Source organism: Podarcis liolepis, assembly GCF_965112155.1.
Source record: "Podarcis liolepis genome assembly, chromosome: 10".
Lineage (NCBI taxonomy): Eukaryota > Metazoa > Chordata > Lepidosauria > Squamata > Lacertidae > Podarcis > Podarcis liolepis.
This window is the reverse complement of record NC_139562.1, coordinates 8,266,138-8,280,316: the sequence shown is the minus strand read 5'-3', so window position 1 is coordinate 8,280,316 and position 14,179 is coordinate 8,266,138. Positions and strand designations below refer to the sequence as shown.

At 47.5% G+C, this 14,179-nt stretch overlaps 1 protein-coding gene across 5 annotated transcripts in view; it reads right to left on the bottom strand.

The window, feature by feature from the left end:
- The window catches only part of PLXNA4 (plexin A4), a 600,353-nt gene that overhangs the window by 151,750 nt on the left and 434,424 nt on the right, over positions 1-14,179 (bottom strand). For all 5 annotated transcript variants that reach the window (XM_083460906.1, XM_083460907.1, XM_083460910.1 and 2 more), the window contains one exon: positions 2,309-2,432. In XM_083460906.1, coding sequence (XP_083317032.1) covers positions 2,309-2,432 — 124 coding nt within the window. The remainder of the gene's footprint in view (positions 1-2,308; positions 2,433-14,179) is intronic.

Here is a 14,179-nt window from a genome sequence, read left to right as displayed (position 1 = left end):
AAATACGGTAATAAAAATTGCTTTGAGCGGATAGATAGAGCGGCTGCGCAGGAGCCTGGTCTGTTTCCAGGCACAATTCAAAGTGCCGGGGCTGACCTTTAAAGCTCTTCACAGCTTGTGACCAAGGTACTGAAACACACAGCCTCTAATAACGCAAATTGTTCTGGGAGTCTTTGAGACGTTATTTTTAGTTGGCTCTGATAACGCTTTGTCCTGTAAGCCCACTAAGTGGAAAAACAGTGTATTAATATTGTATAGTGAAAGGGGGGAAATGCCCAGTTTATGGCAAGAGCGCAAGGTGTCCGGGGGGGGGGGTTAGAGCCCCCTTGGCTGCCCAGTTGCATCATTAGATGCTCAGAGAAGCAACTGATTTCTAAGTCCGGGCATTTAAACCATGGCTCTCTCCAAAGAATCCTGGGAACCCCCACAAAACTATAACTCCCAGCTCCCTTAAGAAACTGCAGTTCCCAGTATTCTGGGAAGCATGAGATGTAAATGTGCTTTAAATCATGGGTAGGTAATCTAAGGCCCGGGGGCTGGATCCGGCCCAATCGCCTTCTAAATCCGGCCCGCGGACGGTACAGGAATCAGAGTGTTTTTACATGAGCAGAATGTGTCCTATTATTTAAAATGCATCTCTGAGTGATTTGTGGAGCCTGCCTGGAGTTTTTACATGAGTAGAATGTGTGCTTTTATTTAAAATGCACCTCTGGGTTATTTGTGGGGCATAGGAATAAGTTCATCCCCCCCCCCCAAAAAAATAATAGTCTGGCCCACCACAAGATCTCTGGAACTGGCCTTCTGCTGAAAAAGTTTGCTGGCCCCTGCTTTAAATGTTTGGGGCAGATGTGACGTGAGGCTCTTAAATGGGTCTGAAATATGCCCCCATCCCACAAATCTGGTGACTGACTATATATGGGGTGATTTTCCAAGATAGGGAGTGACTCACAATCTGAGCAACACAGAGTTTTTTCCCCCAAAGTAAAAGAAAGAAAACTACAACTGGAAAATTACCACTGATTATCTTTTGTGTGTTACTGATTTGTTTAAAGGTACAGTATACGTCTGTGTGATTCCACGTGTGTTTAATGCTTAAATATTGCTCAATGAGGTGTACAGAAAGAAAAAAGTTGGCCTGGTATCTGTGCATGCCAAGGAAAACTCCTGAGCCGCCTTTCACCCCAGTCCTGTGTGAAAGGTGTAGGGACACTTGGCACCCACTGATTTCAGTGGGTCCAGGCATGCCTAAACTGTGCCCAGGATCCTCCAGATCCATTCAGCAGGGCCAGTTGGACCACCAAGTGCATACCCTCCAACATTCCTCAGATGAAAATGGGGACAATTCTCACTCCCCAAACTGATTAGACACAGAAGCATTTTTTTAATTAAAAAAAATCAAGACCCTTTCCTCTCTGTTCCTCCTTTCTTCCCATCCAGGGTGGCCCTTTACTGCAGGATTTAACCTCCTTCTACAGGGCCTGTAAGACACAGCTATTCCGCGTGGCTTTCAATTTGAACTTCGCCTGATCTTTTATCCCCCTTCCTCCCCTCCCCTTTTTATGAAGATTACCCTCTCTGGGATCCCACAGCTAATTCTCCCCTGGTCTCCTCGCTGGCCCAAACAGGACTAATTTAGCCAGCTAGCCCTGGTGATCATCTGATGTTTATTGGATGGATTTCCCCCCTAAATTGATTTTTGAATTCTGAATTGATTGTTATTCACGTTTTATACTGCATTTTATGCTGTTTTTTGTTGCATCAATTAAGTGTTTTAAATTTGTTGTTAGCTGCCCTGAGCCCGGTTTTCTGAACTGGGAAGGGCGGGGTACAAATAAATTCTTCTTCTTCTTCTTCTTCTTCTTCTTCTTCTTCTTCTTCTTCTTCTTCTTATTACTCTGTCTGCCGCTCAGATCTGATGCATCACAGAGCACTGGGTTTCAGCGATGGCAGCCTCTCCTTGTCGCCTGATCTCCAGCAGCTGCTATGAGCTCCCCAAGAGATGAGGCTGGCCGTGGCACCCATGGAGAGGCCACGAAGAGGCCACGGGATATTCCCTCGCAGCCGTCAGCACCGGGGGAAATAGGGACAGCCTGGGATCAAATCCGAAGCCAGGACAGCTTTCGTAATTCCAGGACTGTCCCTGGAAAACAGGGGCGCTTGGAGGGGATGCAAGTACGTGCTTCGCGTCCACGCAGAACTCGACGTGCTGCTAAGGCTACAGGTCAAATGGGGCGTAAACATGTTGGTAAGGCCAGGGGGAAGCTGAAATGGGGTGTTTTGCGAAGAGGAATAAGGCCTCCGCCCTTACCATGACGCTATACTGTGAGACGGAGATGTTGTTGGGGTGCACGGTCAGTCGGACGCACTGCTGCATCTCTGAGGCAAACCTCCGGGGCTCCCTGGACCGCTCACATTGCTCTTTCCTTGTGCACCTGGGAGGGAAGGGAACACAGAAGAAGGCTTGAGAAGTTAGTGCCTGAAGACAGCAGAGAGGTAGCAACAGGTCCTGTGGCGCTCTTGCCTGGTTTGCTTTCATTAAAGCAAAGATCAGCACCAGAGCTGCTCCAACAATTGTTTGCAGAGAGGTGGTGCTGCAGGTTAAACCACAGAGCCTAGGGCTTGCTGATCAGAAGTTTGGTGGTTCGGATCCCTGCAATGGGGTGAGCTCCCGTTGCTCGGTCCAAGCTCCTGCCAACCTAGCAGTTTGAAAGCACGTTAAAGTAGATAAATAGGTACCGCTCCGGCGGGAAGGTAAACGGCGTTTCCGTGCGCTGCTCTGGTTTTCCAGAAGCGGCTTAGTCATGCTGGCCACATGACCCAGAAGCTGAACGCTCTCTCGGCCAATAAAGCTAGATGAGCGCCACAACCCCAGGGTTGTCCGTGACTGGACCTAACAGCCAGGGCTCCCTTTACCTTTTTACCAATGATATTATTATTATTATTATTATTATTATTATTATTATTATTATTACCTGCCCTTCACTTAAGGTCCCAGGGCAGGTGATAACAATTAAAAACATGACATTAAAAACAACTTTAAAAACTTACAATTGGAGAAAAAACACCACATCCACACAAAAAATAACATCGAACAAAAATAGCAGGGACATTTAAGGAAAAGTAACAGAAGTTCATACAACCGCTTACATATAAATTTCAGATATGTCTGCATTAGAAATCTTCAAGGCTGTTTTCTAAAGAGATTTTATTTTCCTCATGTCATGGGACACCAAACTTTGGGGCAGCTGCAGAAGTGGGCAAGAAGTGTTCACCCACTCAGAAATTGGACAGAAAACAGAACCCTCACTCAGATAGGATTACATCATCATCATTATTATGTACCGTATATTTATTTATACCCTGCCAGGGACTCAAGGCAGTTTTCAGATAAAAAGAAGAGCTAAAAACATAGTAAAACATAGTAAAAAATAATCATTATAAAAAATAAGCAATGGTAGAATTAAAACCACGCACACCATACAGACAATTACAATAAAACAACACAGCACAAGCTCTTTCCCAAAAAGCTTTCTGCTCCCAAAAGCCTGCTGCCGGCAGAAGGATAACAAGGAGGGAGCCAGTCTAGCTTCTCTAAAAAGTGAGTTGCAAAGTCTGGGAGCAGCAACCGAAAAGGCCCTCTCCTCCGTCCATACCAAGCAGGCCTGTAAGGGTGGCAGGACTGAGAGAAGGACCTCAAAACCCAACCAGGAAATCTGGTCTTTCAGATAGTTTGGACCTAAGCCGTATGACTTGACTTCATCAGGTAGCTAAGTCTCAATTGGTACATAGCATTATAACATTGCCATACTAGCTATGGGATCCCTAATTGGTTGGACAACATAGCAATGAAAAGACACCCGTTTTCTTTAAGGAACCAGAGCAGATGCCAAGAAGACCAGCGCGAAGAGTGATGAAAAAGGTTCGGAAAGTTCTCCAAGGATAGAAGAACCTAAAGCTGGGCAATGACCACCTCTCCATCCGTCCTTCCCAACTGTATCCAACATAAATAAAGACTCGTCTCTCAGTGGACCGCTGGCAGTTCCCCAGGAAGGAAGTAATTATGGCTTTTATCTCACAACCCATGTAGCTAGAGGGGCCCAGGGTTAATATAAAAGGAGCTCCAGCAAGTTTGCTGATTATAATCCATTAAACTAATGCAACACACCTTCAAAGGCTGGTTTCAATGGATTCTTATGATATTAGAAGCAATACAGGCCCCATTAAAATCCCCTCTGAAGCTCAAATATGAAAGTTAAATAATTTGCCCTCTCCCAAACTTTGATGTTTCTGTTTCTAAGTTATGAGCATCTAGCCAGAGTTAGGGTGGGAAGAACATCACATGCACTCAGGCGCAAATGAATTCAACACCTTGGCACCGAAACCTGTATGGGGACAGGTGATGCAGACAGAGTTGTACATGACTGATTTGACCGAGCATTTGGGCTTGACGTACACATGCAGAATTATTATTACGATTGTTATTGTGAATAAGCAGAATGACTCTGGACCACTTTAGACTGCAGGTAGGTCAATCACATTTTCCTGCCACATTCTTTCTCCTCGGTGTGTGAATGTTCTGTGAGTACATTTACTGCTCCCCTTTGAGCGTTCAAAAACTGGTATCCCCCAGCCGTAGTCTGAAGTGGCAAATTCCAATCAACCTTATTCTTCTCCATTGTAGATCAGAACCCCATTCAGAATTCATGAAGACGATAAAGCCTCAATCACCTTGCAAAAAAAGGTCTGTATAGTTAAAGCCATGGTTTCCCAGTAGTGATGTATGGAAGTGAGAGCTGGACCATCAAGAAGGCTGATCGCCGAAGAATGGATGCTTTTGAATTCTGGTGCTGGAGGAGACTCTTGAAAGTCCCATGGACTGCAAGAAGATCAAACGTATCCATTCTTAAGGAAATCAGCCCTGAGTGCTCACTGGAAGGACAGATCGTGAAGTTGAGGCTCCAATACTTTGGCCACCTCATGAGAAGAAAAGACTCGCTGGAAAAGACCCTGATGTTGGGAAAGATGGAGGGCACAAGGAGAAGGGGACAACAGAGGACGAGATGGTTGGACAGTGTTATCGAAGCTACAAACATGAGCCTGACCAAACTGCGGGAGGCAGTGGAAGACAGGAGTGCCTGGCGTGCTCTGGTCCATGGGGTCACGAAGAGTCGGACACAACTAAACGACTAAACAACATAAAGCCTCAAATAGCTCAGGACCGCAAAACCTCAAGGACCACCTCTTTCCATAGGAATTGACTCGGACCCTGTGAACATCAAGCTAGAAGGTGTACAGAGGAAGGCAACCAAGATGCTCAAGCATCTGGAAACCATGCCATATGAAGAACAGTTGAAGGAGCTGGGTATGTTTAGCCTGGAAAAGAGGAGACTGAGAGGAGATATGAGAGCCACCTTCAAATATCTTAAAGGCTGTCACGTGGAAGAGGGGGGTGGCATGCTTGTTTTCTCCTGGTCTGGAGGGTATGTTTTTATGTCATATGTCGTATAGGTGACTGCAAAACTGTACTTTGAAAAACCATATATATATGGTTTCATATATATGAATAGTGAATCCATTTCAGAGTACGTTTTGCTCCCTGGCCTCAACATTTGGCTCTTTATTAGCTCCGAGAAAGTCAGCATGCAAAGGGGGAAGGATGGCGCCATTCCAAGGAAATCTATAAATGGGGAAAAGTACTTCTTGTTCTACTGCACTTTGCAGCTAGATTTGACTGATAGCATCAGGTGTACGTACTTGAGCAAAGCAGCCCTTTCTTGCTACAAGCCAATATCCCATTAGCTCTCCCCCCCCGCTTGCGCTTAAGAGAGAATTTTAAATGCTGGGTCTCCAGAGAGGCTGCGGAGAAGCAGAATGCCGGCAGCCTCTGTTGTGTATGTGCGTTTGTGTGTGATGGGAGCAAATGCCAGCAGGAAACCATCAGGAGCTTACGCTTGCCAGTCTCAGCTCAGAAAAAAATGTCAGCAAGAGGATCTGGCGAGGAATGGGGAGAGGGCACCTCCAAGAACATCCCAGGGATGATAGACTTTTATGGTCCTCCAGGCAACTCATCCACAGGTTGGTCACCCAAGACAATGTTAGGGAGACACCGCTTGCCGTTTGTTCAGTGTCAGGGAGATGTCGCCACACAATCTCAGCTTCTGTGCCGTGCCAGGCAATCATGAACACTGCGGCCATATGGCAGCTGGTTCCGATACCTACTAGAGGAATAGTATTCACATGAGGGAATCGAGTTAAAAGCTCTGCGACTGGTGGCAGAAGGGAGAAGCAGGTGAGACGAATAGATTAAAAACAAACCAAGGAAATTATCTGTCTAATAAGAGTGTGCGCAAACGGCAAGACAACCACAACCCGCTCTGCTCTGCTCCCCCTTCTGCTCTGAGCATCAGCCCTCCTGTCATAGCTCTGGCAGGAAAATCACTCCTCTCATCAGCAGTCACACCCCTCTTTAATAAGACATCCATCCCTCTATGATTCTATGATCAGGGATGGGCAAATATGAACATAAGAAGAGCCTGCTGGACCAGCCCAGGGGCCCATCGCATCCAGGAACCCGTGGTCATGGTGGTCAACGAGATACCTGTGGGAAACCGGCAAGCAGGATTGGAGCATGAGAGCAGCAGTCTCCCTTCCTGTGGTTTCTAGCAACTGATATTCAGAAGCATTGGTAAAGGTAAAGGGACCCCTGACCATTAGGTCCAGTCAAGGCCGACTCTGGGGTTGTGGCACTCATCTTGCTTTATTGGCCAAGGGAGCCGGTGTACAGCTTCTGGGTCATGTGGCCAGCAGGACTAAGCCGCTTCTGGCGAACCAGAGCAGCACATGGAAACACTGTTTACCTTCCTGCTAGAGTGGTACCTATTTATCTACTTGCACTTTGACGTGCTTTCAAACTGCTAGGTTGGCAGGAGCAGGGACCGAGCAACGGAACTCACCCCGTCGCGGGGATTCGAACCACCGACCTTCTGATCAGCAAGCCCGAGGCTCTGTGGTTTAACCCACAGTGCCACCCGCGTCTGGAGGGCACAGCACAGCCCTCCTGGCTAGTAGCCATCACTATCCCTCTCCTCCATATATTTGACTAATCCTCCTTTAAGGCCTCCTTCTAGCTTGGTGGCCATCTCTGCCTCCCCTGGGAGCGAGTTCCATAGTTTAAACCATGTGCTGGGTTTACAAGTCCCTTCCTATTATCTGTCCCAAATCTTCCAACTGTTCTGGTTTCCGCCTGCTTCTCATTTTTCCAATCTTAAATCCAGTTCTCCACGTTTCCCCCTCAGCTTGGGAATTGCCTTTCGAGAAAAAGAGCTTGTGAAAATTCACCTGCATTTTGGAGAAGATTTCTCCTAATTAAAACTTTTTTTTCTGTGCAATTACGCACCATTGTGCAGAATAATTTCCCCCAATATGACCACATTATTTTTTTACTCATATGTGCATTTCTGTGCACCCGTTACTCAAAAATATGCATCTTTCCTCATCTTTCTACACATTTCTTGGATGGAGAACTGCATTTCAAAATTCGGAGAAGTGCAGATGGCTGTGTTTCGGTTTGTGCGTGGTTTCAGAAAGTGTGAATTAGGTAGGTTCGTCCACTGGCAGAAGAGTAAGGGGCATGGGGGGAGAGCATTGCCCCTGGCACCATCGGGGAGGGGGGTACCCTCGTGGCCACCCCCAACATGCACTGTGACCCCCCCCCACTGCGCTGGGCACCACACCCCTGTGGGCTGCATGCCACACCCCCAGGATGCACACCATGCCCCCGTCTGCTCTCCGCCCCTGGTGCCGGAGCATGCAACTTTGCCACTGTGTTTGCCTTTAAATGCAAACCAAATCCAATTTCTCCACCATCCCTCGCTCAGGTCTGGCTTTCCATACACAGATGTGCACAGTGTATTCCAAATCCGAAGTGGGGACCTCTCCCGCAAAGTGTGTTCTCTCACACCTTACCGCGTGAAAATTCCTTTGGCGGAAGAACAACAGAGCTTGCAAAACAGTCCCACCCAGCTCCCAGGTCTCCAAAAGCAAAGAGAGGGAGATGCTGCAACCGTCTCCTTTTCTGAACTTCATACAACGCCACTGACTCCAGCTTCTGCCTCTCCCTCCTCATCCCCTCCCTCCCCCCATGCCCACCCCTCTGCCCAAGAGGCACCAGATTATAGTTACAGCTTGTTTGCAGGCTGCACAGAGATAATCAAGAGCAAAGACCTTTGACTGCAACTCCACTAGCAATTTCCACAACATCCAACTTGGGAGGAAGTCGGCGCAGCAGAGTTCACTCCGTGCAGCTGTTAAGCCAGGACTGATGTGGTTAACAGCTAACACAATGCATGATACTAAATCTTCATTCCGTACTTCTCTGAAGGAGGTACAGCACACACTTTTTCGTAGGGGGTGCTTGATCCCCCTCAAAAGGCTGTATACAAATTTTCTTGTCAGTCACTGTAGACCACACTGAAGTAGGTGGACCAATGGCTTGACTCTGCACAAGGCAACGTTCTAAGTCTCTGTACTTGAGTGGACTGCTGCCCTGGTGCTAACTCTTGAGGCCCTTGTTCATTCCTCTTATGATACAGTGGTACCTCGTGTTAAGAACTTAATTTGTTCTGGAGGTCCATTCTTAACCTGAAACTGTTCTTAACCTGAGGTACCACTTTAGCTAATGGGGCCTCCCGCTGCTGCCACCGTGCGATTTCTGTTCTCATCCTGAAGCAAAGTTTTTAACCCGAGGTACTATTTCTGGGTTAGTGGCGTCTTCTAAAGTTTGTATAGCTACTTATCTCCTTGGCTCGGGGGTCCCAAATCTTCACACCCTCCAACATTTCTCTGATGAAACTAAGGTCATCTTGAGGAAAAGAGGGACATTCTGGGATCAAATCAGAAACTGGGACTGATTCTGTAAATTGAGACTGTCCCTGGAAAATAGGGACACTTGGAGGATCTGAGATAGTTTTTCAAAGAGAGGGCCACCTTCCACAAAGGAGGACACATGGCCACTCTATCATAAGCAGCTTGCATGCTTCGCTGTTGGGAACATTGCCTTTCGGTGGGTTGCTTGCTTAATCCACACATATCCTGCCTCTTTTAAAAGAGTCTGCAGTGGCTTGGACCTTGGCCTGACATGAACCAAAGTGTGCTGCCTTTGCTCTTGGTAATCAAAGGCACCGAGTGCAACCAATTTGCCTCTCTTTCCAGGGATGAACTTCTGGACAGGTGTGTGTGTGTGAGAGAGAGAGAGAGAGAGAGAGAGCAAGGAGATGCACACGTGCTAGCTAAGTGTTTCAGGAAATTTATCTCGGCTCCAAATCAAACTCTCTCCGTGCCCTTTGACTGCTACGGCGTGATGTTCTCTGCCTCAAAGACTAGGAGGGAAATGAGATCTGGATTTCCTTTCTCTTTTCTTCCCCCCACCCCTCCGTTCCGTTTGCAGATCCTGGCCTTTTCACCTGAGAAGGAAAGATGCAATTTTATAGCCCCGGCCAGAGCTAAGCGAGCAACGTGCTCTGATTGCAGATAGCTGGCCTGGAGCTCTGGCTACGGGAACCACTGCTTTTCATCAGAAGTCCCCAAATCCTCTTGGTTTTAAGGCTCAATGGAAAACGTGCCACACGCATGAGCTTCTCTTCCCAATGCCCTGCGTGTTTGACCTGTACATTTGTAAATAAAACATTACATTAGGAAATTACCCACAAGCCTGACAACCCTGTAGAAGGCTGTACCTGGAATTTACTGCCACAAAACAAGTGTGGAGCACTGCAATACCCACAGCTGGGGGAGCAGGTATAGCAACTGATCATACATGTACTGCATGTAGCTCCAGCTAACATCTGGAACTGCCCTCTTGCTAGCACTGATTACGTGCTTTGAAATATGTATTGTTGAAATGGAAAGTTGCCAAAGAGCAAAATTCATGAAAACCTCCTAAGTTCCTTTTTTTTCACACATTTTCCCCTATGTTTCCTCGTAGTCGTTTCATCCTGCTCTGCTGAAGCTCCACTGCAGCGAATATGTTTGGTATGATGTAACGATCGGATGCAACTACCTCATGTTGCTGAAAGAAACTTCCAAGCATTGCTCTCGGTCCGAAAGTGTCCCTAATTCCCGAGGCCATCTTAATAATACTGTTTTGCTGTAAGAATATAATTAGATCCTGCTGGGTCAAATCAATGGCCCTTCCAGTCCAGAATTCTATTCTCACAGTAGCCAACCAGATGCCATCTAAGATGATGGACAGGTCTATGGTCTTCTCCAAGCAAAAATTCCTAAGCTCAGTGGAAGAAGAAGAGTTTGGATTCAGGGAAATTTTTAATGTGTGACATTTTAGTGTATTTTTGGTCTCTGTGGAAGCCACCCAGAGTGGCTGGGGAAACCCAGCCAGATGGGCGGGGTACAAATAATAAATTATTATTATTATTATTATTATTATTATTATTATTATTATTATTATTATTATTATTTGATATCCCCTTTTATCACTACTCTAAGGAGTCTCAAAGCGGCTAACATTCTCCTTTCCCTTCCTCCCCCACAACAAACACTCTGTGAGGTGAGTGGGGCTGAGAGACTTCAGAGAAGTGTGACTGGCCCAAGGTCACCCAGCAGCTGCATGTGGAGGAGCAGGGAAGTGAACCCCGTTCACCAGATTACTAGTCTACCGCTCTTAACCACTATACCTCCAAACTTCAACCCTGGCATCTCAAGGTAGGGCTGGGTGAGAAAGCTGTCTGAAAACCCAAAAAGCCTCTGCCAGCCAGTGCCCATTAATACTGAGCTCGATGGACCAATGACCAGACACAGTGTAAGGCACCTTCTGATCCTAAACCAGGGGTAGGCAACCTAAGGCCCGTGGGCCAGATGCGGCCCAATAGCCTTTTCAATTCGGCCCACAGACAGTCCAGGAATCAGCATGTTTTTACATGAGTAGAATGTGTCCTTTTATTTAAACTGCATCTCTGGGTTATTTGTGGGGCCTTCCTGGTGTTTTTACATGAGTAAAATGTGTGTTTTTATTGAAAATGCATCTCTGGGTTATTTGTGAGGCATAGGAATTCGTTCATTCCCCCCCCCCCCAAATATAGTCCGGCCGACCTCATGGTCTGAGGGACAGTGGACAGGCCCATGGCTGAAATAGCTTGCTGACCCCTGTCTCCAACTAAGCTCAGAGTGCACAGCATCAGAGCTGGCCAGCAGAGGGAGCTCAATGGAAGCTGAGTGCAATTGTGGTTGCAGCTGGCTAACATGAGGCAGCAAAAGGGATCTTGGACTGAGCCTGTGAGCGTTATCTAAAGGAACAGTATTCCCTCATGAGGAAGACCCTGCTCACGGAGAATGGGAGAGATGCCACAGGTCTCCCCCATGCTGCTGATGTCCATGGAAGGTGAGGGCTGCCAGGTTTGTGGATGCCTTCCTATCCCTGATTGCTTCATAAAGGTAAAGGTAAAGGGACCCCTGACCATTAGGTCCAGTCATGACCGACTCTGGGGTTGTGGTGCTCATCTCGCTTTATTGGCCAAGGGAGCTGGCGTACAGCTTCCGGATCATGTGCCCTGCGTGACTAAGCCGCTTCTGGCAAACCAGAGCAGTGCACGGAAACACCGTTTACCTTCCTGCCGGAGTGGTACCTATTTATCTACTTGCACTTTGACGTGCTTTTGGACTGCTAGGTTAGCAGGAGCTGGGACCGAGCAATGGGAACTCACCCCGTCACGGGGGTTCGAACCGCCGACCTTCTGATCGGCAAGCCCTAGGCTCTGTGGTTTAACCCACAGACCACAATTCAGTGGAAAAGCTCTTCCCATCTCTATGTCCGGCTCTGTGGACAGGGCAGGCTGAACTCTAGAAACAATGAACTCTGGTATTGCTTCAGCAAGAAGCAACCTGAGCTTGCATCCTGTCTAGCAGCTGAAGGAACTGTGGCATCCTACAGTAATAGAACTGTAGAGCTGAATTAGTCAATTAGTCCACCCACTGCAACGCAGGGATCCCATCCTGTTGGTGCTGCCTGCCCTGGAAGGTGCTTTTTTTAAAAAAAATAATAATTAAAGGGCCCCTGCCTTCTTCAGTAGCCACCTGTTGCAACAGTTGGACAGTTTTAATGTCTTGTCACTTTCAGAGCACACCTAGACTTCTTCACCATCCTACAGAATGTTCCTGGATGCAACAGTATGCATCAGTTTGATAAGAAATGCAATGTGGCACCTCTTGTCAGTTTCAGGAATCAGTCTCAGCTCAACTTCCCCCTACGTGAAGGACTTAACTGGCATAGCCCCATTGAGCCCAGACTTGGCTGGCCCAGCCAGAGGTCTGTGTGCTCCAAATTCACTCACCCTGGAGGATCTTGGGTTCGGATTGTGCTACAACTTGTTTTTCTGTAAGAAATGGATGAAAGCATTTCCCTTCATTTCTCCCATCTCGTTCTTATAGCAGGGGTTCCCAAGCTATAAGGGGTTCCCAGACCAGTTGTCTGTGAGCATCATTCATGTGGCCTGTGTACTGTTACTTATATCCTCAGCAGTTTTCAAGTGGACCGTGGTGAGGGAAAGTTTGCGAAGCCCTGTCTTATAGGGGAATCTCTGGTCTTGCAGGATCTTCTGAAATGTGAGTCTTACAAGTCTGAGGATGGGAGTGCCACATCCTCTGGCTGAAGGGGCCCTGAAGATTCAGCTGGGAGCTGCACTCTGGAGCTGTCTCTGTGTGCCCTTCTACTTCTCATTCAGAGACCTCCACTCCATCCAAAGAAGGAAGAAGGAGGAGGAGGAGGAGAAACAACTGATTTCTGGCCCCAGGCATCATATCATGCTCCCAAGTGTCCCAGAAAAAAAAGGACATCTCATTTATTTATTTTTTATTACGAGAGAACTGTGGTCATTTTAGTTGTCATACTCTCAGGTGATTTCGCAGTGCCATCCCGCCCACCAAGTGCTTTTGAGGGGGTGGCGATATCACATGCTGCTCCAAAACATGCATTTTAGGTACTGTGCCGGGGGGGGGAGCACATTTGAGGGGGATGGAATCACTGCACAAAATCGTGAGAGATCATGGCAACGAAAATGACCATGGTGTTCTCACGATGAAAAAATGGGGAAATGGAGTCTGGGAAGATGGTGCCCTGGATTGTGACTTCAAAGTATTGGAGGGTATGCCATATGCGACAAAAGACTGCAAATGATATCCTTCCATCTACTTTGCATCTGTTCAAGGAGCCTTGCCACACAAAAGACTCGCAACTCAAGGAGTGGGGTAACCCTTCTTAGGAATGTAGGAAGCTTTCATATTGGGTCAGGCCATTGGTCCATCTAGTTCAATACTGCCTACACGGACTGGCAGCAATGGCCCTTCAAGGTTTCAGGTAAGAGTCCCCCCCCCCCCCATCCTTACCTGCAGATGACGGGGATTGAACTAGGAACCTTCCGCTTGCAAGGCAGATGCTCTACCTCTGACCTATGGCCTTTCCCCAAACTCAGAATCAGGAAGACCAGGAGGATGCAACAAAGAGGAAAAGCAGAAAACTGAGGTTCCTCTCTCAGCACCTCCAGCTAAAAGGATTTCTCGGGGGAGATGGGTAATGATGAAGACCAAGATCTGCTTACCTTCTGAGTAGGTGGACCAATGGTCAGGATAAGGCAGCTTGAGGTTTACGCCACACTGGGAATTATAGAAAGTTAAAGGTAAAGGGACCCCTGACCATTATGTCCAGTAGTGGACAACTCTGGTGTTGTGACGCTCATCTCGCTTTACTAGCCGAGGGAGCCGGTGTACAGCTTCCGGGTCATGTGGCCAGCATGACTAAGCTGCTTCTGGCGAACCAGAGCAGCGCACGGAAATGCCGTTTACCTTCCCGCTGGAGTGGTACCTATTCATCTACTTGTACTTTGACGTGCTTTTGATTTGCTAGGTTGGCAGGAGCAGGGCCAGAGCAACGGGAGCTCACCCCATCACGGGGATTCGACCGCCGACCTTCTGATTGGCAAGTCCTAGGCTCTGTGGTTTAAATCAATGAAGAACTACCATGCCACTAGAAGAGTTTCTCTATGGGTCTTCTTTCAACTGCAGGCTATCTTTCTCATGAATTGCCAAAAGTAGCCATGGGACATGATTTTTGTCATACGCTTCACGCAATGCAAACCTTTCGAGGTGAGCGTCTAAGCTGCCCTTAGACCATCAG